The sequence below is a fragment of the Ascidia mentula genome, chromosome 2 (genome assembly GCF_947561715.1).
Source record: "Ascidia mentula chromosome 2, kaAscMent1.1, whole genome shotgun sequence".
Classification (NCBI taxonomy): domain Eukaryota; kingdom Metazoa; phylum Chordata; class Ascidiacea; order Phlebobranchia; family Ascidiidae; genus Ascidia; species Ascidia mentula.
The window spans coordinates 3,054,238-3,079,243 of record NC_138567.1 but is presented as its reverse complement, the minus strand read 5'-3'; the positions used below and the strand labels follow the sequence as shown (position 1 = coordinate 3,079,243).

Below are 25,006 nucleotides of genomic sequence, written 5' to 3'. Positions count from 1 at the left end.
TTTTTGCTGTTGTTCTACGAAAGTAAGGATTTGGACAGCTTTCATAGGCAAAAGTCCCAACATGTGCAAAGCGTTGAACTGTCAGTGATCGTCTCACAGCATTGAAATCGGTTTACATCAATAAAAATTAAGGAAAGTAACGCAAGGCGATTTTGGGTCAATCGGGTTACAAGAATTATGTACATGGTTTGTGAAGTACACACAACTCTTAGCATGTGGTTAAATCTCACACTTATGCCTTCAACCGCTAACGCTGGCAAACTTTTGGAGCGTTGAATGCCTGTTATGGCTACATTAAACAGCATAATTGGAAGTTTAAAATGTTTTTTTTTTAATTTCTGCTTTTAAAAAAATACTATTTGTGTAAAAAATATCGTCAAACCGGCAATTTTGCATAAACTTGTGTTGTTTACTGCTTATTCATCAACTAGAACATAGTTTCGCTTAATAATGACAATGTTCATTAGAACCAGGAAGTTCTCACATAAAATATGGCTTACAAGGAAATGTTCATTTGGACCGGGAAGTTGTCACATAAAATATGGCTTACAAGGAAATGCTCATTAGGACCGGGAAGTTGTCACATAAAATATGGTCTACAAGGCAATGCTCATCAAAACCAGGAAGTGGTCGCTGTAAAGATCGCTTGTCCTGCAAAGGAACCTTTTATTGCGAAAAAAACGTTATCATGTTGGTCTGTTCCAAATTTCTTACATGCAAATTCGCCAGTAGTGCAAGATTCAGTTAAAAGTATTTTTTTATTATTTTGTAGCAACTAATTTTTTCGAGCAACCGTTATATTGGTAAAGATTCCCTGATACAAAAGCCACAAAATTTTTGACAACGAAAACTTATACCTCTTGGTAATATTGCAACCAGACATGTGTCTACAACATCAAACACCCATATGACGAGTTCAACATCCACCTATCCTGACCAAACATGCATCGTACCGTAACACATAGAGCCACTGATAATTAGGTTCTGTCTGACTTCATTTCGCTGCAGTGAAGTCAAGGTTGCGATGCAGCAATAGACGAGTAAAGCATATCCTGGACGTGTGGTATTATTTTGATATTTCTATATTTTATGTATCACGTTTCTAGTCTATTAAGCGAATTACTCACGATAATTCATCCGATAGAAGACATTAAAACAACCACTATGTACCCATCGCATGGGACTGAATTTCTATTAGATTTCCAATTAGATATTCGGGTCGGACAGAACCTGATCAACCTCGATGTTTGACATTCATGCTCAGTTGATGGGGTCAAATATAGCAAGCAAGTAAACCGGTGTCAGAGATTTGTCACAGACGTTCGGTACTGTTCGCCTTCGTAATATATTTTTGCCTTGACAAAAGGAAAGACTCTGTGGCGCCAGTTAGCGAACGTGCACACAACGGCGGAGTTACTCAGAACTAAATCAAAACACATAAATGCCGGCCAAAATATGCACACGTGTCCAATAGCGTCGAGAAAAGTCAACAAGTGCAAGATGAGAGAGGAAGTGACGCAAATCGCGGTGCAGATTCCAATTCGGATGAGCATAGCGCGTATGTCCGGCCGCAGGGTGCAAACGCGTGAATGGTGTTGGTCGCTTTTGTGCAGCCTGTCGACGCCAACCAGTGGGTATGTGATAAGAGCGAAGAGGATCAACTGACAGAGGAAACACACCAGCAGTGAAGTAATGAAAGCTGGAGCCAAATCTCTAATGTGCTGCCGGTTCCACACCAAAACACATCCGATGTGAAGGTTGATCGAGCACAGATTCTTAATGATAAAGGCGGGTACCACCAACCCCGTCGCATAGATTGATATTATGAGAAACAAGCTCACGTATTTGAGAGATCGGTTAACGGAGCTTGCAAGCAACGGGTCAGAGTAGAACTTTCTCTGACGGAGCCATAAAATGGTGTAGATCAGTATTTGACTTCCTGGATAGCAGACGGCACCGATGTACCGGAACACTGTGCAAGCCCCGGGTGAGCTGGTAACGTGGTTGAGCTCTAAAAGCAACTTCACACAGTAAATAAATTGAAACGCGACCGCTCCGCAAAGCATGAAATTCACTGGGGGTCTTTTTGTTCGTCTCATCCGATATTCGTAGGTTCCCAGTGCCAAGACCATGTACACAGTTGTCACAGTGAGTGCGATGCTCAAGTACTTTGCATGTATGTATGGAGTGCTGTAGATTATGGTGCCGTTGAGGTCCAACACGCATGTTCCGGGGTCAGTGGTGGCGTTAGCCCAGCATTGCAACGCCATGACGACAGTCTTGTTTTTTTACTACTGGTAAGAGCAGTTCAGAAACAACGCATTTTCTGCAACCAGGATCAGTTATTCAGGCAATTGATAAACTTTGCTTGTTACAATTGTCAACTGAAAGCTGACGTAACTTTATCTGCAAAAACAAAACATAAAAGCCTGACGACCTCACTGTGTTGACTTAAACAAGCCTACAATAACCTAAAAAGCAAAATGGCCGAAACCTTACACATTTATAACAAAGTTACCGACAAAAGCGATTTCAGTGCTAACATCAGTTATATATCTGTTTTTTTTTTGTTTTTAGCAACTGAACGAACCATTCCGCTGGATACCAACGTCAAAAGGTTAATTGCTGCCAAATTATAAAATAGCAACATTTTTTCTGCTCTTGTGACATTATAGGTTGGGAGAAAAACTAAAAAACTCGGAATTGATCAGATGTTTTCACTCCCAGTTCACTGGGGTCCACCTATCGATCTGTTCGGCCTAAGAACACAAATCACACCGTTGGAATTAAAACGTTTTTAACAAACATCTCGGCTACTAATTGTTGCAGCGTCATGACTCAAGCGAGAGAAGTGGTTCTTGCCGAATTTAAACGTCACACCTCGAGCCGCAGTCACTTCCTTGTATTCAGAACAATGGACCAAAAGACAATGGAAAGGATACGACCTTTACGCAGGGTTGCGATACTGCGCCCTTTTCTGAGATTTGCGCTTTTGTATTTAAGATCAGAAATGCACATGCGCTTCGTTCTAAGAAACGTATTTGTTTTTGATCTGCGTGCTTGTTTACTTTTATCTCAGCGGACCGCATCAAATACGGGTTGTTGGTTAAGCAGTGTAATGAAAGTTCTTGGACGATTTTGAATGCCTACGTTTGACGTAATTAATTATGGAAACCTCAAAAATCCGCCAAAGTAGAGCAAATAATCAAAAATTTTATTCAATCGCGGTATCAATAAGCAAAGTACGGTCTCGGCGGATGGCAACCCTGCCCCATAGCGTTGTGAAAAGTCCGGCAAAGTAACTCTATCACAGGCTACCGACTAGAGTGTATGCTGCTGTACGGGTCTTGGAAAGCAGAACAATCATTTACCTGTGCCTAAGCGTCAATATATTGTCCGGGCGACAGGCTTTAATACAACTTCTTTACGACACACTTAAAACTTCGCACATTCAGAAAAAAAAATAAAAAAAAATTGTACGGTTGTTGTCAAACCACGGCACACCTGGCTTCGTCTACAGCAGCATAACGTCTGCAGAGCCCTGCTCTAATGCACAACAAGTTTTAGTGGCGAACAGTCTATTTTCGCTTAAAACCCATCAAAGATAATGTTTATCTAATACCATCGTGAAGGGTGGCTAAATTTCGCTGCCGTTAAACGTAATTTATCAGCAGAATCAATTAAACTAAGCACCTAATTTCGACCTCCGTTCCCAGGCAACCCTGCTGTGCTCGTGTGACGTCATGGGAACTTTGGCCAATCGCGGAGACGGAAATAAGCTCGCCTGGAGAAATTCTAAATGTATTACATATTTTCACGGCATTCTTGAAACTGCAAATGTAGTCTTTCGAACATTCGAGATGCTGAAGGTTTGTTTGTGGCTATTTTGACAAAATTGTGAACGAGAACTTAAACCACAGAATAACAAACAGAGTAATAGTTGGAATGTAAAATGCGACAAATTGCACGTTACAAATCCCGCGTTATCTCCACCGTCATACGGTTGGCTGCAAGTACAAAATTTCCATGTCGGGGCCCCGACCATCTTCTTTTTTACGCGCACTTCTCAACTAGAATTTCGCATTGCTGCATTTGACAAACGTTGTAAGCAGAAATCAGCAAACGTTCCTTGCAAAACGGTTGTTATTCAAACCATATTTACGCTGATATAACAAGTGAAGGCTATCCACGCGCACCTTCGTATTAGAGTTACAAACGCAATAATGGTGCTGTATACAAAACAGCCTTGCACCGCGTAACGCAATTGCACGCGTTGATGCGTTGGCGCTTAATGACCGACTTTTCCTTAATTTTTCGTTTAACTGTAGCCTACGTGTGAGCATGCAAGTAAATCACTGCTGTGTGACTCGCTACCTTTTTTAGTTGTCTTCCTTGATAACAATGACTAATCAATTTATCCAAGGAAAAAAATCACTTTCTCGAATGACTAATCACTTTACCCACTGACTTCACTCGCAACTCACACTTATGTGTCTATAGGTACTGACGTACAGCGTATGATACAAATTCTGCAACTCACGGAGCGTCGAACGCAAACAAACACAACAGTAAAGGCATTGTCCACAAGTGAACCACCACATATCCTGCGAACGTCGCCCTTTGCAGAGGAACATGCCCAGACAATCTACTGCATATATACTTTCCCTCCACTGGTTTTGTGTGCAACAAAACTCACAAACTACGACATTCATACCATATGTCTGTCCGGCAAGGATACTTTTCGACTTCCATGTTCATGTATGGCACACAAGGGTACAACTTTGGACTGACAAAGGAAGTTCGTGGAAGCTTTATTTAAAGGCATTGGTTAAACGCGGCAAAATAACGATTAATGTGAGTGTTCCCCCTTTTCGCGTTGCGTTGGGTCATGACATCATTAAAACAGCGCGACTTAGGGGTATATTACCGTGTCCTTAGCAGGATTTCCTTTGGGTTTTTGCGGCTAACAGGTTTGAGGCAAAACCAGATTAAATCAAGCTTTGACAAGCATTAGAATTTTCAAAAGGCGAGCCCGAATTCATATTTGTTTGCTTATATTTCAGTGCAGTTATATCCACCGGGTATAACCACAACCTTTACACTGGGAAAACCCACAAGCTTTGTCTTCCGCAAGTGACAATGGGTAATTTTTCCAAAGGACAGCTGATATATCCAATGTGCAAAAAATTCCAACGCCTTAAGACCACAGGACTGAGCAACGAATGACCCTAGGTTCCAACTCATTCTCACGATTTTTGACACCAAATCCTGTTTCAGTGACACCAAGTCGCACGTCAATGACTATGTGCGAAGACATTGCATGGACAAACGTCAAGTGCCCCCATGTCATACCCAATATTCTGCCCTAAAGGCGATAAACACCAGCAATCGAAAATGTCGATGTAAAAAACGAAAGCAATTGAAAAATATGGTAAATGGATGATGTATTCGATAAAAAAGCAGAAGTTTCAACGAAATTCGGTCGATAATTAAGAGCACATTTTTCTTCACATTGGTATACAAGAAGGGAGTATTTAAAATGACAATCACATAATCACTGACGGCCAAACAAAAGAACAGACGAATTTTACTGAACTTCAGCTAAAAGGTTTCTCACATGTTTACTAGCTGACATCACCAATATGTGTGATGTATGTTTCCGTATGCGCGTATGACTAAGTTTTGCAGACAATAGACGTTTAAACAAAAAAATAGCAGAACACAATTGACTACATTTAATGTTGAATCCTAAAACCTTTGCAAAACCAGTTTTCCTGCAACGCAAACCAATGTGATGCGGTTCAGACAACAACCACAGCGTTGATTGGGCACAGCATGGATAGCTTGTGTGGCGAACCATGCCTTGGTAGGGATGGTCAAAATGCTACCGCGAACATCTGGATACGACAGCCAACAGCCTTGATTATTTTTGTCAAGTAAATTGGTCCCCAAAGATAACATCAAACCATTACACCACCGCGCTTTGTAACACATATACCAACGTTGGATTTGGCCGAAACCAAATACCTAAACCAATATCCCCCCGAATCTGAAATCTTTAATGACGTCATAAACGTATTTTGTTGTTTCTGCGTTAGTATTTGCTTCGTGCCATACCTCTTGCGTGCCTACGACAATGCGCGATTTCAGTTAAAGTTGTTTAAATTTGATTTAAACACATTGAATGTAGGAATCGCGGCTAATATGCCGAATTTTCAAATCTGTCCATACTATTTCGTATTCGGTTCGGCTAGTCACAGAACACAGAAGCTCGTCGTCACCATGCAAGAGTAAGGAAGGAGTCGACAATGTCAACATAAACATATGTTAAATATAAATTATGATGTAAACAAAGGCAAGTAAACCATACAACCATCACATGATTTGTTGAAATAAAAACCCCACTTTGAAACCGAGATCTTACAGCAATTGCTGCTGATTTAATCTCCTAAAGGTTTCGACTGAAAACAACTCGGGAAGCTTTGATCTGCGTTCTTCAGTTACGGTAAATTAGCTCTCAACTATATTTTCGTGTCATGCTGACAGTGAAATCGATGATATTGGACTCCTTTTACCAAGCGTTGTGAATATTAAATTCCAAACGTGTCAGCGTCCAAGGTCACCATTTATCCCCAACACCATGCGTTTCAATCTCTTCTCTATTCACATCAATAGAAATTACGATAAAATCAATAACAAGAAAAAATCAACGGTATTTTGTTTGAAAATTGTTTTCTTATAAACACAACAAAAGAAAACTATTAATTCCGAAAATGAAATTAACCCAAACTGCCTCAATGATTTTCACCAAACGTTGAGCATTCACACAGCGGTAAAAAAACGAAATCGAAACATACGCACGTGTGACCGATTGGACCCACGCGTGGTTATTGAAAATAATAAAACGTATGGGATTGGATTCGAAAAGTTTGACAGTCTTTGTCCAATTGCTGAAACAGGACACAAAATCTCCACCAAGAAACATTAAATTTCTTGTAATATTAAACCTCAATGATAACATTTATATTCCCAGTAAGATTTGTATTATATTAAAACATAACCCATTCCAAACACACAGCTAAAATGAAATAGCCGCGACATCGCCAACCAAGCTATATTGAAACTTGCCGATACAGCGTATTGTCTGTAGCTGACTAAAAATACACCAAATCAGTTGCACTTTAGACTTTCTGAAGTGTTCTTACCTTTTTCGCTTTGTAACACAAGAATAATTTTTGTGAAGGCGCTGAACATTCACAGAAAACATCCCCGCGCATTGCGCATCATTATACTTAAGCCGTATCATGTCACCGCATTACCAATGCCCAGTGCGGCCATTTAAAGGGTCGAGAGCCCCCTTAACCTGTGCCAAGCAACTTTGCACCTCTCCGTCAGATCTTATCTCCTGAAGGAATGGCGTCACGCCTTCTGCCCGTGACGTCACGCACTAATCAATTTTTTTTAAACCAGTTTCAAGTCGACTGATCCCAGACTCAAGTTACCGTAACGCTCCTTTGGCGCGCGTTACCACAAGTTACGGTTGTTTGGTTTTGCATTGAACTGTTAGAAAGAGTATTTGCTCCTTGTAGCTCTATTTAAAAATATAGGCAATGTCCCTGTGCATTGGACTCACAATATTTACGATGGTGTTTTCTCAGATGAACAAAAATGTATGTTTTATCGTTAAGGGGCAACATTTAGCATTGTTGAAGCGCGTTTGGTTATAATTTTTTATTGACGTTTATTTAAAAAAAACATGGCATGTTTTCCCTCATTTTTATTTAATTGCGCACCATTAACATAGCGTCAGTGTTCAACCCAGCTGTATCCGAAGTTGAAGAAGGCACAACCAGGGTGGAATGACACCCGTTGATGGAGATGTCACATGCGTAGCTTTTAAGTCATGAAAACCCCTTGGGGATGAACTTATTACAAAACGTTGGCCCCTTTTCAATTTTAACAAGCCTACAACACTTTCAAGGATTACTGCTGCTCACGTATGTGTAATACTGTCGACCCTAAACCAGCACGCCTGGTTGCGTATCAAAGATACGTTCGGCGACGAATTATCCTCTGCTATTACGACATAATGGGTTTTGCAGTGACGCTTGTTGACGAAACAAAGAGGATTTGTTGCTTGCTGTAAGATTGCAACGTTTTGTTGGTGTGCATTATTAATGAGATGCCCGCAAAGCCGCCCATCAATGATTTTATTACTTGCATCCATGTGTAACACATATAAGCATTATTGGGGAGCTGCATGACGTTATAATCGCGCATGAATATGTCATTTCTCCCTTTAAGCCTTTTTGTTCATCTTTTGTAGTGTATTTTACATGGACATGACAATAGGTCTGTATTAAAATCAGTGAGGACGAATAATTATGGCTTTGTAAAGTTAGACCGAACAACCCGCAATGCTTTGTGTCTTGTCAAAGCAATCTTTCGTTTAAACAGCTCAATAAAAATTAAAATGCTTACATGGAAAACATCGTCTGACAACATGTTTACAACAGGCTCCTCTAACTTCAATATTATATTGTAAATTACATGATATTCTTCATAATTAAAGATTTTCCACTAAACCGCGATTACATTTGTATCTTAGGCCTGCAACGTTTCTGGTGAGAATCTTGCGGTGATTGACACCTTGTCGTGTCTTTTATCAATTCTCTTGCACCAAAATGTCAAAAACCCAGAACACTAAAAGCCAAGTGCTCGTTTATGGAATGTGGCCAACATGGCACTTAAACCCTGACCTTGCATGGACTTTTCGAAATCCACCATATGGGTGCATTAGGTTCTGTGGCTTGTCAGTTAATATCAGTGTTATCACACGACTCTCCGACAGGGATAGACTGACTAACCCACACTTACAAAGAGCTGACAAATATATTTCCAACTCAACAAAGAGTTAGCTTGGTCTTGTTGCTAGAAGTATTTGGGTAGTTAAGTAAATATTACTGCCACGTGCTCGCATTTTCTTTTAAATTCTTTTTGGTAACAGAGTCTGTTGATTACTACACATTTGCAATCGATAACAGGAAATGAGACTGTTTTGCATCATGGCTAATATGACGTCTATAACCCTTTGTTATACGCAACTCAAGTTTCCTCATCTAAAGAAGGCAGGTGAATCGCGAAACGTACACAAAAGAAAGGTTTCACAAAAGCACAAAACTCGCACGTCATTACATTTAACGAATCACGTTGATTTGGCTCGGGTGGAATTTGGCTTGCTCTTAATATTCTCGCGCAGTTTAATCGATCTAGATTCTAGGCCCTGGAATCTGGAATCTAGGGTATTTACGTTGTTACGTAACAATCAGAGTTGGTAAAGAATCACGTGTTCTCACCAGAAGCATGGCTTTGTATCAATACAATTGACTCTGACAATATTGATGGTGCAACTGACAACTGATTTTGATGAAAATGCACTGCTGATTGCTATCAAACGAAACGTTTTCTAAACATCTGTAGTATTTGAGCAAGGCGTGTAACAAGTGGGCAGCAGCTCTTTTACCATCTGCGCCAATAGACGCGATTCCAAGTGAAAAAATTACCTTTCACGTGACTTCAAACACTTTTTCTAACATGATTGTACAAGCATAGAACCGTTACACAGATAATAAATTGCGAAACACGCATTATAAGTTAAGCTAATCTTGAAAAACAAAGTACTGTGGACGAGGCTATCATTCTGTCGTTTTGTGTATTCAGCATATCCCGTCCAGCTTATTCTGAGACACTTTTATAGCCTTCTGCTGTTAACGACGATTATGGCCCTGAGCTGAGCAACACCCGAAATAAGAAGGCAAACTTTGTTGTAAATCAAAGTAACTGCATAGAGTAGGTGTCAATAACGGGTCTCAAAACTGCAAGTTGTTTCAAAGTTTGGCTGGGTTAATTGTCAGCACATATTTACAGTTATACATAATTTTACCACACAAATAAAATTGTCTTTAGACTCTCTATGCCACGAACAAGCATCTGACGACATCGAAGTCAAAAACCAAACGAGACAATAGCTACCAACAACAGCCTCCACTGACAGCCGGAACCTTTGATCATAATGATTTGCATCCGCGCTATTGGCAACCCCAGGGGTTACTGCTGGACGTGTTACGCGACCTTATGTGGGTGCAATGATTTTAAGTAGAGCGATTTTAACCCGTAATCGATCGGCTGAATGACCAAAAATCCTTTTGCGTAAGTTGTTGTAAAAAAATACTTGAGAAAGGTTTAACATTTGCATAGTGCGGTATTCTTCCACGAAACCTGAAATAAACCGCCGTTAAAGGCTAAGAGTGCTCGCGACCCTGCGCAAGCAATAACCATGGTTTTAAACTGTATACGACCGCAAGAAACAGCTCTTCAACAGCATGATCAACGTTTACAATCCCCAAAACTCGTTTCCTGGTACATATCAAAAGCTCTTCTCTAGTATGGCCTCCATAGGACAGCCCACATGCTCTTTAAAATTGAAACCCAAAAAATACCATCGTCGAATAAAGAAGCAAATCAACCGTGGCAACTTCCCTGCCGACAAGTAGGTCAGATTTGTGGGTTTTCTGTAATCGAGCTTTCCTCGTGCGTGATTGCTTCTGATAAGGAAGTGGTTTGTCACTCTGAACTTTGTATTACTCTTGTTGCACTGCTGTTCAGGCTAAATTTCTCAAATTTCTTGCACTCCCCGACAAAGCGAACAATTGTAAAGTCAGGTGTAAATTGTTCGATCTGATTTTTCAAATGAATAGAAAAAGCTGTGTAGTTTTCTTTTCCTGCTTCACCCTTGCATTCGTTCAAACAAACCGCGTTTATAGTAACAAGTTTATTTAACCAGTTGTAGGTAGATTGTTGCTTAACTGCATTGTTACGAAGATGTCTCAGCTGTGTTTATTTGAGGAAAATTTGTACTGATATCCCACTAACTAAACAGTTTCAAAACGGCTTCGAACAATCCACATAATTTCGCATGTCTCTAGATCAACCGAATTCCACTGTATTTAAGTTAGCCTACCATCTGGGATTTTAACTTTTTAGTCAGACAAAATATTTTGTTAAAACCTACTTGGTGTTGCAATTTTGCCTCGCTGCACCCCAATTTCAATATGTTGATGTAATTCTGGGATGCAAGAACAATTTTCAAGTCCGTCTCGGTTAGTTTATATCCAATGGCTTATACATGTTTTTTGATCTACACAACATAATTCACTTTGTTATATTCTACAAACACATCACAGGATTATTTCACAATTTTCAAATAATCATAATACCTTTGTTTAATCAGAAGGAGGTAATTTACATACCAGCTCTCCTTTCGACACATTATTCGCAACAAGAAAAGTTTTCTCCGAAGAAAAAATCAAGCAAAAGAAACAACATGTAAACATTAACACATATGTTAAGTAAGAACTCAAAAATGGACTCACCTTGTATTGCTTTTACATCACTTGTCTCTTCATAAACATAGGAGTAGTATACACAAACCAAAACTTAACAACTTACCCGACCTAAACTATTCTAAGATACAAGCGCCCGTGTTACGTCATAAAGAAAATTGTTTCCAACAGTTTTACAGTGTTTTTTTAGTTTTGTCGCAATAAATTATTGATTTTAACATGATTTGCGCGGTTGGTTGCGCAAAATTGAGCTGTGTTTTGTTCAATATTTATAGAAGTCAAATTAAAACAATCTTACAAAATAATATAATATTGTACCACGATCTGCTGTCAGATAAACTCCAGTACCGCTTCTTGGATGGAAATAATACTTGTTGTGTAGTTTTGTTTTGCAATCTGGGGTAACCACAAAGTTGATGTTATTTTTTTAATAGTTTCACCACGTTTAGTACGTAATATCTGTTCCGCAACTACCGTGGCCACTCATGCGTAACTGTAAGCCTTGGTGTTTGTGTTTTGTTCTTCTTACTACTGCACGTTGCCATTTGATGAAAAACTATGTTGTGATCACGTTGTTTAACATTCAAAATTCATCAAACTTTTCAGTCTAATTTGGCTTTTGCAAAAAAAAAAATGAATTTAAATATCACTATCAGGCCCAAGCCTACCTGAAAGTTTTTAATGCAGAAGTAAATAATTAGCACATAGGTAAAAGGTACAATACCTGAAAAAAGTTGTGTGGTGTTACATTACACAGGACTTGCTGTGCCAAACATGGCAGTTGAAGTAGAAGTGGTTGAAGTTGCAGCTGCAAATTCACTCCTGCCAAACCTCACAATCTGCGTTGAGAAAGAGGAAGATGAAAAGATCATCACTGATGACACTGAGGAAGAGGAGAAACAAAACAAAGGCGAGGATTCCAAAGAAATAGATCAATCAAAAGCTGAAGTTAAACTGAATCTGGACCAATTTCCTCGAAAAGTGGGTTAATTTACTTCAACTTAGAAAAATGTCATTATTAACTGTAACTGACTTATCCATGTGACAGGGGTGCCATTCCCCTGGTAGTGGTTACTGCAGAGGTCAAATTATTTTTATGTGCATGTATGTTGGCACGGTACATGTCAATAACATTAACGTCATCAGCATACTGCCATGAGACATTCAAAATATTATTTCTAAGTAAAAACTATGTATCAGTGAATGTTTAGTGATGCAAAAAGTATGCCTTAATTGGTCTCCGAAAACTAAACACAATTTCCCAGAAAAGATCCACAAAATGATTTCCAGCCACGATGTATATGTACATACCAGACAATTGATTTTTGTTACCATTGTAGACCTTTGAAGCAGTCATAGCTCTTATGCTTGTCTAATCAAATCATGTTTATGTTTGCAATAACAAGGATGAACAATATGCAAAGAAATAAAATAGTTTGGGCACCGATAAAACCATAAAGGTTATCGAGTCAGGCATCCATGTAAAGGTGATTTCCTCACGGAGAATCACCGTCTGCTGTAGGATCGCAGGCAGTCGCACTGTGAGGTGATGGGTTGCGACAGGTTGCATATGGGATGAATTAAGTTGTCGTGGTTATTTTTTCCACATTCAACCACTGGTTTGTTTGTTTGTGCAGAAACTTTATGAAAACAAAAAACTAGCAGGGCTTGGTCTGTCGTTTGAAGAGGCAAAGAAGAAGAGAGAGGAACGAGCTAAAAGATTTGCATCCCCTTTAGTTAGGGAACAGGAGGAAGAAGAGAACTTGGAGAATTACAAACAGAAGGCGGAATTAGCTTTGCAAAGGATTCAAAATTTTAACTCCGGTCTGACAGGTAACTTTTTTCTGTTTCCTGTGCCAGCTAAACCTCTTTTTAAAAAGTAACAATGCCAATGATGTTTGAATGACCTGCGGACATAGTTTTGACCCATTACTATATATACTGATTTTCTGTGTTTTGGGAAAAATGAATGAGACATATATCGAAATATATGAATCTACATATTTTTTATATTAAACCTACATTTAGATGCTGATAAAGATCAAGTAATCAGGGAGAATGCTTTGCACATGCAGGGAGTGGACAATATGAGTACTGATGAAATATTTTCGTAAGTTAAACTGTTAGTTACAAATGTTTTTTGTTTCAAATACCTCCAGAACAGGGTCAGCAACCCCTGGTACGCGAGCTCAAACTTGCCATTTAGGGTGGGTTTTGATTGCATGCCAATTAATTTTGAGTTTAAATTCCACAATGGTGGTTGCTGACTAAAAAAGGTCATCTTATCTTAGTGTGTCCATGTAGGCTTGCATGCGGTTCATTTTGATACAAATTGTAAACTGGCACCCGGTATTCAGCAGCCTGTACTAACTAACGATAAAGCCTATCTCTTTTTTGGTAGAAATCCCTCATATTTATTGCAAAGCTTAAACTTGGAAATATTTGCGCTTATTGTTTGGTTCACATTTTAGGAATAACATTATGTTGTAACATCATGCTTACTTGACATTGTTTAGATACTTTGGAAGAATGGATCCTACACACATTGAATGGATCAATGACACGTCATGTAACGTAATTTGGAATGATGACAAAAGTGCTTCCATTTCCCTCCTCAAAGTCACTGAAACAAAACCAGAAAATAAAGAAGGTTCTTGTAACAATTATCAAATAATTTTTACATTTTTCGCAAAATTTACAGTTGTTGTGTTTTTAGATGTTAAAAAACAAACAGAAATCAGCGATGATCTAGGTTTGTACTAAATTTTTATTTCATTAAAGTTTTGATGTTAAATTATTAGAAAATATTACTTTCAATAATTGCTGGTGCATTGTTTTGGTCAGACTGACTGTTTAAAAAAATGCAGTATGGCACTTAACAACAATGAAAAATGCACAAAGGAGTAATTATCATTTGTCACTTACGTGTTTGTGGCATCTTGTAAAATATGCTGATAGTAACAATACCAGGGTTGACCAACAGGTTAATCTTGATAGCGTTTCATGTTAAAATAGTGTATACATACTTAATTTTGTTGGTATTGTGATATAAATTAGTTTGTAAAACACAAAGATAGAATAAACAAATAATTTTCAATATAACGTTATTAAAATAGCTGTTGTTAAATTACAACCAAGTACTTTAAAGAAGCTATATTGTTTTCAATAGACTTGGATATGGACATAGATCAAAGCTTGACTGAGGATCAAGACCAATCAGAAGTGTGTTTTGTTATTTACAGTTTAACCTCATTGTAATGAACGCTTTCACTACAGAAAACAAAGACTGAAAATCCACCACAAGATGTCCCTGTTAACCCTTTACTTGACTGCAAGGAACCGTTTGTAAAAGACGAACAGGGGCAGTTCCTAAAAGTACGTTTCGCGACAGGAAGTGACAGAAAAACATTGGGAGCTGCCAAAAGAAGTAAATATTATGTTGAGTACGGAAATCCTCATTATGGAGGAGAAAAAGGCCTTTTCTCTGGGTCCTACAGAAAAAAGTAAGTTCAGTTTAAACAATATATGTGTGCATGCGTAGGCATCAATTCCTATCTTCCACAAAAGGCCCAGACTGCCTTCGCTGGTTTTGGAACGTCTCTGGCGATAGTCTGTATACAGTGAAGGAACACTGATCTAGTTTTAAACAAATCATTTAGACACAGTTACCATTATTGATTTCGTGGATATGCAAAATTACTGGTTTATTAATGTATTCATTCTATTCTGCCCAGCAAATGTTCTGACACATTATTAAAGTATTTGTGTGAACTTCAGATATCAAATGAGAAGTGCAATGAAGGAACTGCAAGGTATGAAAGTGGGTTCGTGGTACACTAGAGGGAAGAAGAGAGGGGGTGAATTTGACAACATGTTGAAAGCTGTAAAATCGGATATTGAGAAGGATGATGAAACGCTGATCAAGACTTCAGGTTCAGTTTTGTAAACAGTAAATTTATAATACATATAATTTTTATATTAATATTAGTAACTATTGGTTTCATTCTACATTTTTACACATATATATACATTTCAAAGCTGCAGACAGGGTGTGTACACGCACTGTTTCGACCTGTAAGGTCTCATCAGTGCAGCTGTTGTGTGGCACTGTGCTAGCTTTCACACTAGCAGACACACTAGTCTCCACTTTTTTTGCACATATATACATTTCATTCTACATGTTTTATGTAAAAAACATGTCTGCACTGAATTAATGAGATGAGTATAATACAACAGCAATTTACTTTATATCTAAGATGGATAGAAAACAGCATCCAAGGTTTCGAGTTAAAATCTTTGTCACCGGTTTTATTCTCTCCGTTTCAATAATAGTAGAATTGGAGATTTGAATTTTGGGTTTAGCAAAAGATCTGGATGACGCGATCCCGGTAAATTCTGACGACAATACGTCTGACGAGGATGGCAATGATGAAAAGTACGGAGGAATGGTTGCAGACAAAGTTGCAAAGCAATTGAAATCAGCAAGGTATTTGTTTTATCTTTAAGTAACCACAAAATAGACAATGGAAAGCTTTTATATTGCTTAGCATGTTTAGTTAACTGAATTTAGCAGTTCATTGAACTGCCCTGTGATGCCATAATGTATGTGGTATAAAACCCAGGCAGTTTTCCAAAAAAAAAACACCTGCAGAAAGAAAATTTAAAATGCACAAGTAAAAATGCACAGTAATTTAACATCAAAATAGATCCATGTCGAGGAACCACCGAAGCGAATTGACCGTAACCACTAGCAACAGCAACGTCAAATCTAGGTTGGGAAAACGTCGTCATGACAACCACGAAAGGTAAAGGTTTTAACCTGTGACTGGAACTTTATGGGGGGAGTTTTGTTAAAGCGTTAAAGAAAGACGAATTTTCTTTGCTCTTTTTGGTGCGCTTTCGGTTTTGAGAAATTTGTTGTTTAGAAAATGGAATTAAAAGTTAAGAGGATGGGGTGGAAACTATATTTCAAGATTTTATCCTCTGGCCTCCGGACTTCCAGGCGTTGATGTTGAAAATCTTTAAATTCTGTTTTTCCCCTCCAAGGTCGCCGACGCGTAGGCGCGACGTCCTGGAGAGACTTCCTAACGACCTGCGGAACCGGTTGGGACGCAAAACCAATTCCTCCTCGTCTACTTCCTCATCCCGTCGCCATGGCAACAGAAACGACTCTCCATCTCGGCGTAGGAGTCCGGATCGGGCGGACGCGAAGAAGTCCCGTTATTCCTCCCCGATGAGCCGTGAAATGACGCGGTACAGTCCCCCGCCCTGGGAGTGACAATTTAATTTGGGTGTTTTTGGTGGATTTTTACTTGTTGAATAAATCGAGAGGGAACGAAGGGGTTGTGTGTCTGTGTGTGGTTTGGTTACCCCGAGTAAATGCTTAGCTCGTATGTAGTATCTTCAGGTTGTATTGCCACACCGAAAATAAAATTTCGACTAAATCCATTACTTTAAGTCGTTCCCTCGTTTGTTGCGCTGTTTTTGTACTTAGCTTGGACCGACTCCCCTTAATATCCTTGTAAGCAAACTTGTATCGCCATAGCGGCATATAATTGTTGTTAATACGTAGTTGCTGCCTATTTGTGATAATCCTGTTTGCTTTTACTCTCTCTACAATATGACCAGGCCGTGTTATGCGTTTGGACTTTTCCCACAAGTGCCCACAAGCACGTGGTTTTTTGGTAAACTTTTTTTTGTGCTGCAAAAATGAATACATGCAACCACACTTGTCGTGGTCAAACAGCGCTTCTTAGTCTTTTTAATGTATAGTAATTCTTATGACACAGCAATATCAAAAGAGCAATTACGTAAATCATTCGAACAAAGTGACCTTACAAATATCAGACTAGTAGTATGTGTTTGAACGCACGAAACCCAGTGCAGTGGTGTTTTAAATTTAGTTTGTGATTGCAAATACAGGGCAGACGTGAGATTTTTAACTGGTATCTTTTGCAACAATTTACTTCTGTATTAAACTTTAACATGAGTTTGTTTGTTCAATTTGCGTTTCAAAATCGAGAATTTCTATTTTTAGAAGTTCTATAAATAACGATTAGATTTCTATGTCAGAAGAATTGCACCAATTGGTCAGATCGGATGAGCGAACTGTCTGGAGAAGAAATTGGCACCGAACAAGAAGGTAAAAGCAGCTGGTGTAGAGACGTAGTTAGGTCTAGCTGTAGTTGTTCATGATTCAGTATTCGCATACTCACATAGAATGTGCTAAAAATGTGTTCTTGTAATAACTTTTGCCTGAAATGTGCCTTAATTTTATAAATAATTTACTGTTTGTTGATAAAAAAGTTGCTTCGTTTTTGTGAACCGTCTTACCATTAGTTTTTTTTTAAAACGAAGGATTGTTTAAAAGAAATAGATTATATTAAAGATTTGAAAGTTTGTGATTGGGGTGTTCAGTGGCAGTAGGTGTCAAGAACTTTTTCCAAGGAATGTTATTGCACAACTAGTTCAGATTGGAAAAAACACTTCAGCGAAAATTCACTGATAATCCGCACAATACTACTGATCTAATGCATCAACATCTGAAAAAAGTTGCGATCGTGTGTGCAATAAACGATCGCCGAAACAAATTTCTGCGAGCAAAAAACAAACTTTCCAATCTGGCCACGAACTAGACCGGATTTTTCAAATATAATTGTGTTTGTTTATTTTCTCAGCAAATAAACTTAAAGTAACTATATTTTGACCAATCTGGGTTATGTTTTAAAGGAAGGTTTGTTTAATTGCTAAGAACAAAAAAACTGTTCTTTGGTTACTTGTCTTTTGGACAGACTGACGTTTGCAAGGGGGTGTGCAATACGTGAATCACAACCTCGATACAAAACAAATTTCCCTCAAATTGTTACAAAAAGTAAATATTTGTGATGGAAGATGATGATGTGAGAAATGAACTTGCTTCAATGCAGCTGAGAGCCAACCAAATCACAGATGATGTAAGTGTTGTGTTTACCATAATTACAAATGTAGAGAAAATTGCCTAAATAAATCTTCAATTTTTTTATTCAACCTGCAAGCTTGATTTTTACAGCAACCTAAGCTTTCACCTTTAAGTTTCTCGTCTTAGTGTTCAATGAATTTTTGGCTTTTTAGGTTTACAACTGTATAATATTTGGGGGATAACTGTACGGATATTCACAAACAGAATATTTTCTAATTTGAACATTAAATAAAACTTTCATACATAAAAAGCACAAAAAAGATCTTTAAACTTCAGAATATTTGCCTAAATAATTTTTTTTTGTTCAACATGCTCAACTTTTTTTACCCTTTATAGTCCCAATGTTTGAAGATGCATTTATGGCATTTTTGATTGCAACTTTGTAATGTTCTGTGGTTAACTTTATGTATACCAACAGAATATTTTCTAGTTTAAATATTAAAAAAACTATTAAAAAAATAGCTTTTTTAGGTTACAAAAATAGTGTTATTATTAAACTAAACAGGTAAAAGAATAAGACTGTTTATTTATGAGTAGGTTATGCAACCACATAGGAAAGATTAGAAACCCAAAGTGTTGCCAATAAAAGAATTAATGTCATTATTTAAAACTGATACAATTATTTTTGTTACAGTCTCTGGAAAGCACTCGTCGGATGGTTGCTCTTACCGAGGAAGTAAGTATTGATTTAGCAAAAATCTATATTTTTCCTTGCTGCAAGCATGATGTAGAATAATGGTCAGTTATTTAAAGTGCTCTCAGAGTTAATCCCTAAGGAATAGCATCCAGTCAATAATCCTGACATTTAACTCAGTTGCCAGTTCAAAACTAATTGAGGCATTGTTTTCATGCCTTAGAATGGAAACCAAGCTTACTAAAGTGTAACAATTTATGGTTTTGAGCCTGAAAGGTTCAAGACCAAAGTTTAATCTTCTATAAAATAAATAGGAAGGTTCAGATTATGCTAAATGTTTATATATTTATATACCACAAGTTTTCTTTTAAAATATAAGAAAGTCACACATATTTTTAACATACTTATGACCAAAATATGGTGTAGACCACTACCATTTTGAAACTATGTTAGTTGGGCATTACTATTGATAGACATATGCAGTATTGCTATATTTGTTTTCCTTTTAACTCATTTGAATAATCGCATCCTGATCCAAATGCCCATTGACAGCCCTCAAGAGACCCCTAGTGTATTGATTAGCTGTTTAATATATGTTACGTTCAATCACAGACACAAGATGCTGGCATTAGGACACTGGTCATGTTGGATGAGCAGGGAGGTGGGTATTGGACAAATTTATGTGTCATTTACAGTTATTTTTTTTGAAAGGTTTTTGTGAATACTTACTACAACAAATATATTCACTTTAACTGACACAAAAAATCCGAACGTTTAAACATTGAGTTCATCAAAACCAACAAATACATAAATGTCACAAATTATTATGATCGTGTACATCACTACTTATTGCAACATCATCAACAGAGGTGTTTAGTAGATACGTCAATTTGGCTTGTTACAAAACCCACCAGTTTGACTCAGTTGACGTCAGTTACCGATCTTTCAGAGCGATTTTTTTAATTTAAAACCAACATTATATTGTAGATCTTTAATGCAACATGACGTATTGTGGTGAAGCATGTTAAGTTTTGTCATTTGTGCCGCACCCAATAGCACCATCTCAAAACTTAGTCAAGGCTGCATATCGCTTTAATCATTTCCTCATACAAAGGGTTGCGATCTTCTGTTACATCATAAGGGAAACTGAAATGACACTACGTGCCCACAGCGTAGAAGAGCAATTAGTTTCATGAATATGCGTAAGCCAAGAGGCAGTAAAAAGTAATGAATAATTGATTATGTACTTCTTGGGATGGGCCTATAACTTCTATAAGGTAGCAACCCTAATATGACATGATGCCGTTTTCTTTACCTCATTAATGGAACCTTTCAAAATTATACAATTTCAGAAGACTGCCCAATACACCCAGGTGTATTTGATCTTTGCATACCCATGTAACAATCACTTTATATAAGGTTATTTTCATGTGTAGATCTTTTGTTGTGATTTTTATGTTTATAAATTAAATAACGATTCACATTTTCTTTTTAAGATTTGTATCGGAAATGTATGAAAAACACAATGGAAATGTTGATTTGAAGTTTTTTTTGCCACCCTGTCTGAATTATGAACATGCAACTGCCTTAAAACAAACCAAAAACCTAATGCAATAATCATACATAAAGCTATCGGAAGAAGTCATTTCATAGCCATAATTTGTTTTGAATTACTACTAGATGTTAAGAAATTTTTTTTTGCATGACACGTACATGCACATCTATGGAAAGCCAGTGTAATGAAGGGTGGATAAAAAATGTTTCCATTTATATTGTTTACAGAACAATTGGACCGCGTCGAGGAGGGCATGGATCAAATAAATAAAGACATGAAGCAAGCGGAGAAGAATCTACAAGGACTTGAAAAGTGCTGCGGTCTTTGTGTTTGTCCCTGGAATAAGTAAGTATCTGAGTGGGTGAGATGGTTTCCGCCCCAGCTCCATCAGCATAACCATGAATTTTAACTTCACCTGAACTTTGTACAAACAAAATAAATATTAGGTTTTGTCGCCAGCTATTTAGCTGACAAGATCGTTGAAAGTCACACCATAGCTGCATCGAAACAGTGCCCCTGTCTGCAGCTCACTAAAAAATAATAAAAGTTGTCTGCTTGATAAAAGTTAACTGAGCCTTACAAGTATAAGTAGGGTCTGTATTGGAATCAGTGCTCTCCAATCTTTTAATGGTCACCTACTTCTTTAAAAAAATCGACAAGTCTGTTGACTCTTACTTAAAAATGTACCTAAAGTTTTTTATATGTCCGCCACAGAAGAAGGCAACTTAAAAAATCCCACCCATCGTAATTGATGTGTCTTGGCTTCCCAATATTTTGCCACAGTTGTTCATCAACAAGCTTAAAAGTCTTACATTTTTGTAAGGGCGAAGAACTTTGAGAAAGGTGATGAATACAAGAAAACATGGCAATCGAACGAAGATGGAAAGGTGGTTAGCAACCAACCTCAACGTGTACAAGACCCACGAGAACAAGCACAAGTTGGGGGCGCTTACATACAGAGGTAAAAATATAATTATTACCTTAAAACTGGCCTTAATCACCTTTGAAACTCCTGCACTGAATTTCAGTTTATTTTACTTTGTACTTTCGAAACAATTGAGATTTAAGATGTTTCGTCTGTTTACATGTGTCACAGTGTCAGGCCATATCTACTACAGTTATTCTGAAAAGGAAATTCTGAAAACGTTAAAATTGGTCAATAAGCAATTAAATAAAAATGTTGGGTGCGAAAAACGACCACACACGTTGAAAAGTGTCTGTATAAATTTTTCATGAATACTTTCACCAAACTGTCCTGAAATCGGGAAACATTGGCTTAATAAAAAAAAATGCACAATTCAATCAGGTAAAAATATAGGGCCTGAAACACACATGACAATAACCTCAGCTACTAACTATTCCCTAATCATTTTCCCATAAACGTTTTGTGTAAACTTTCACCCGTACACAAAATGATTCAACCTGTAGGTATAAATGTTTAAAAAAATTTATACCTGGTTTGCTGGTTATGAACATTCATCAATATGATATGTATGCGATGAATGCAGAGTCACCAACGATGCAAGAGAAGATGAGATGGAAGAAAACCTCGGCCAAGTTGCCGGAGTCCTTGGAAACCTCAAACACATGGCTATCGACATGGGCAACGAAATTAACTCTCAGAACCAACAGATTGACAGAATAAACACTAAGGTAGGTGTTTGGTTTTTCCCTTCTGATTTAAACATTAAGGCTCCAATTTTTCTGGCACTTGTACAAATAATCTGCATACTTTTTTTTTTTTTTGATTACGATCACTTTGATATAATTGTTTGTTTGGTTTTCTATACAGGATATAATTGTATTCAGGGGCAAATGGTTGTTTGGTTTTGCATAAAGTGTTGATAAATGTCTGTAGGATTTGTATTATGTGTTTGGTCTGGCGGTTTAAAAAGGCATTTCTGTACAAGCATTTGTAACAGCACAGCACCCCCATATGCCCAACTACTGTTACATTGATTGTATGTCTTTTGTTGAATCGTCTGCAGCAGTCACATACAAAATGCACTTCTGTCGTACAACAATATCTTCATTTTTAATGCAGGCTGAATCGAACAACATGAGAATTAGCCAAGCCAACGAACGCGCGACCAAAATCTTGAAAAATTGACACTCTTCACCTTTGACTTGCTCAGTTCATATACAATTGTACACAATGGTTACAATATGTGACTTCAACACCCTAGCATACAGTGTTAATTTCACCAGTATCCATGGATTACATCTTTCTGCAATTTCTGCAATAATAGAGACCTTTCTCATCTGACGAAACTGTGCAATTTTATTTGTACATACTCTTTGATTTTGTGTAGACATATATTCCAATATGTATGTGTAGTCAATGGTCCTGGCTTTTTGCAGCTTAACTTAAAGAAAATTAAATATTAGGTAGAGGTTGGTCCAAACTCGATGCATGGAGTTGTATCAACCAATGCTTGTGCTTAAGTGGAGCAGGAAATATTGTGATGCTGGTTTATTCATGAATCACATTTTTCCTGTCATATATCACTAACTTTGAAATACCATTTTTTAACAGCAATTTTTCCCGATGTACAAATAATGTTTAATTGATAACATTTACATTACCACCTTCATTTTATCAGCATTGATTTTTTTGCACAAATGTGTACAGAAATGTTGAAATATGTTGGGTGTGTATCTGTCATATTCATTTTCATGTTTATTAATTAAAACTTGATGAAGTATGATTTAGTGTAAAAAATAAGAAACCTGAAAAAAATGTTTTTAAAATTAATGAACTATGTTGGCAATAGATTGTATTTTTTTAACTTATGTCCAATCAAAGGAAATGGTTCCTAAAGAATCAACAAAAAAGTGAAATGAATAATTTGTGTATTTATACTCGTTATATTCTTGTACATCTTGGATCACTTGTGAAATCCGGGCTTTGCAGAAATGCACTTTGATTACAATTTTAGACAAACAGTTCAACTTTTCCATGGCTGACCTAAATCTGTACATAACCTAACTGAGTTTGGTGTATGCAAATAAGCAAGGCCTTCCAAAAAACAGCCATAGTTTGCATCAATGCAGTTTTTTAAAGACCTAAGGAACCCTGCCAAATCATTTTTTGGGGCCAAATTGGATTTCCCTGCGTTTTTTCAAATTTTGGCTTTAAAATAATCCCATGATTTTTGTTTTCATTAAATTCAGTCGCAAAATAAGTTTTCTGTTTTCTTGAACCACCACCAAACAAATTGTGTGTTTGCTTTCGTATGCATGCTGTTGTTGAGACTGTTCTCGTGTTCATTTTAACCTTCTTTTTATTGACCAAATGTTTGTTAATTTATTAACAGTCGTTTACTGTTGTTGTTGTCACGCAACAAGTTTTATAACATCTGTGTGCAGATACTGTTTGTATTTCTCCGTGTATACGATGTAACCATCAGTTAAAACAAGTAATAATTTTGCCTTTTGTGGAAAATTTCAAAAACGCTTTGATTGTTACTTGTATAGTTTGGGACGATCGAGAATGATGTCACAACAAGTTTTACAACAAAAATAGAATTGTCAACGTTTTTGAGATATTCTGCAGCAAATGTACATATCATTATAATTAATATTATTCTCGTAGTGTAGATGAATTAGCTTTTCAAAATGTTTTAGTTAAGTTAGCTCAAACTTTAATCTCTGTTGTTCCCAAATGCATGGCAGCTTTTATCTATAGTTTATCGTTAACTTTTGAAATCCACCTCCCAACATGTGCGTCCGAAGGGTCAACAAAACCTACCTGCAGATTTACATCGTTTTGACATTCTCTGAAAATCCTGTGTACACTTGCACAGAACATGTAAAGGTATTTGTTTAACCAACACATATAATATCTCTAGTAATCGATCAGAAGCAACAGGTCTCTGATTAATATCAGTAGATTTATTTCAAAAATCTTCAACAGTTTCCCATTCCAAAAAGTTGGGTTGATATGCAGTACCCATGATGGAAATGCAGTATTTTATTCAACATACATTCGTAGCGGAATCGACTATAGTAACCAGTTGGAACTATTGGTTGTGTAGCATACAGAAAAGTTTTTGTCTTGTCCGTGTGGAATGGTGGGTAAGGTTTATTTTGTCGTTTATCTGTCCTGGCAGTGTTAGGCACTCTCCTTAGAAATAATCAAAAATTTGGCATGCAGCTTTTGTAACCATTTTAAAGTGGACAATTGGAGGTAAACTATTTACAACAATGCTTTAAAATGTGGCCTAGGCGAGTGACATGTACAAAAATTACATCAAACTGCAGTATAAACCTTGTTTGTAAAGTGTCACTCATTTGCACAAACTCCTAGCAGGCCAGATACAAAGACATAATGTGCCACATTTGGTCCTTTGCAGGAGGTTAGCCATTGTATTACTTTGCAAAGTTTTTAGCACTGTTTAAAGTTTTTTTTTTATAATACATATTATTGGGTGCACCAAATGCATGTACTAAAAGCT

General features: G+C 37.3%; 3 protein-coding genes across 3 annotated transcripts; 2 read left to right on the top strand and 1 right to left on the bottom strand.

The window, feature by feature from the left end:
* Positions 1-740: 740 nt before the first annotated feature.
* On the bottom strand, positions 741-2,410 carry LOC145889593 (uncharacterized). Its single transcript, XM_082980573.1, has one exon. It carries the CDS (start codon positions 2,268-2,270, stop codon positions 1,302-1,304), a length of 969 nt encoding a protein of 322 aa, XP_082836699.1. The 5' UTR covers positions 2,271-2,410; the 3' UTR covers positions 741-1,301.
* A 9,683-nt stretch (positions 2,411-12,093) lies between these two features.
* On the top strand, positions 12,094-17,148 carry LOC145890370 (uncharacterized). The gene is made up of 11 exons (XM_082981362.1): positions 12,094-12,383; positions 13,040-13,235; positions 13,431-13,512; positions 13,919-14,052; positions 14,119-14,154; positions 14,572-14,624; positions 14,679-14,905; positions 15,180-15,334; positions 15,765-15,888; positions 16,109-16,207; positions 16,449-17,148. The coding sequence occupies exons 1-11, from the start codon at positions 12,177-12,179 to the stop codon at positions 16,678-16,680; spliced, it is 1,545 nt and encodes a 514-aa protein (XP_082837488.1). The 5' UTR covers positions 12,094-12,176; the 3' UTR covers positions 16,681-17,148.
* A 961-nt stretch (positions 17,149-18,109) lies between these two features.
* On the top strand, positions 18,110-24,061 carry LOC145890371 (synaptosomal-associated protein 25-like). Its single transcript, XM_082981363.1, has 7 exons — positions 18,110-18,355; positions 18,995-19,036; positions 19,607-19,655; positions 20,777-20,894; positions 21,373-21,510; positions 22,058-22,202; positions 22,594-24,061. The coding sequence occupies exons 1-7, from the start codon at positions 18,287-18,289 to the stop codon at positions 22,657-22,659; spliced, it is 627 nt and encodes a 208-aa protein (XP_082837489.1). The 5' UTR covers positions 18,110-18,286; the 3' UTR covers positions 22,660-24,061.
* The last annotated feature ends 945 nt before the right edge of the window (positions 24,062-25,006 follow it).

Bases quoted from the DNA above. Each gene is read 5' to 3' on its own strand.
- LOC145889593 (XM_082980573.1), bottom strand. From the start codon at position 2,270: ATGGCGTTGCAATGCTGGGCTAACGCCACCACTGACCCCGGAACATGC.
- LOC145890370 (XM_082981362.1), top strand. From the start codon at position 12,177: ATGGCAGTTGAAGTAGAAGTGGTTGAAGTTGCAGCTGCAAATTCACTC. The intron at 14,155-14,571 runs GTTTGTACTAAA...TGTTTTCAATAG, and splicing joins AGAAATCAGCGATGATCTAG to ACTTGGATATGGACATAGAT. The intron at 16,208-16,448 runs GTAAAGGTTTTA...TTCCCCTCCAAG, and splicing joins CGTCATGACAACCACGAAAG to GTCGCCGACGCGTAGGCGCG.
- LOC145890371 (XM_082981363.1), top strand. From the start codon at position 18,287: ATGGAAGATGATGATGTGAGAAATGAACTTGCTTCAATGCAGCTGAGA. The intron at 19,656-20,776 runs GTGGGTATTGGA...TATTGTTTACAG, and splicing joins CATGTTGGATGAGCAGGGAG to AACAATTGGACCGCGTCGAG. The intron at 21,511-22,057 runs GTAAAAATATAA...CGATGAATGCAG, and splicing joins GGGGGCGCTTACATACAGAG to AGTCACCAACGATGCAAGAG.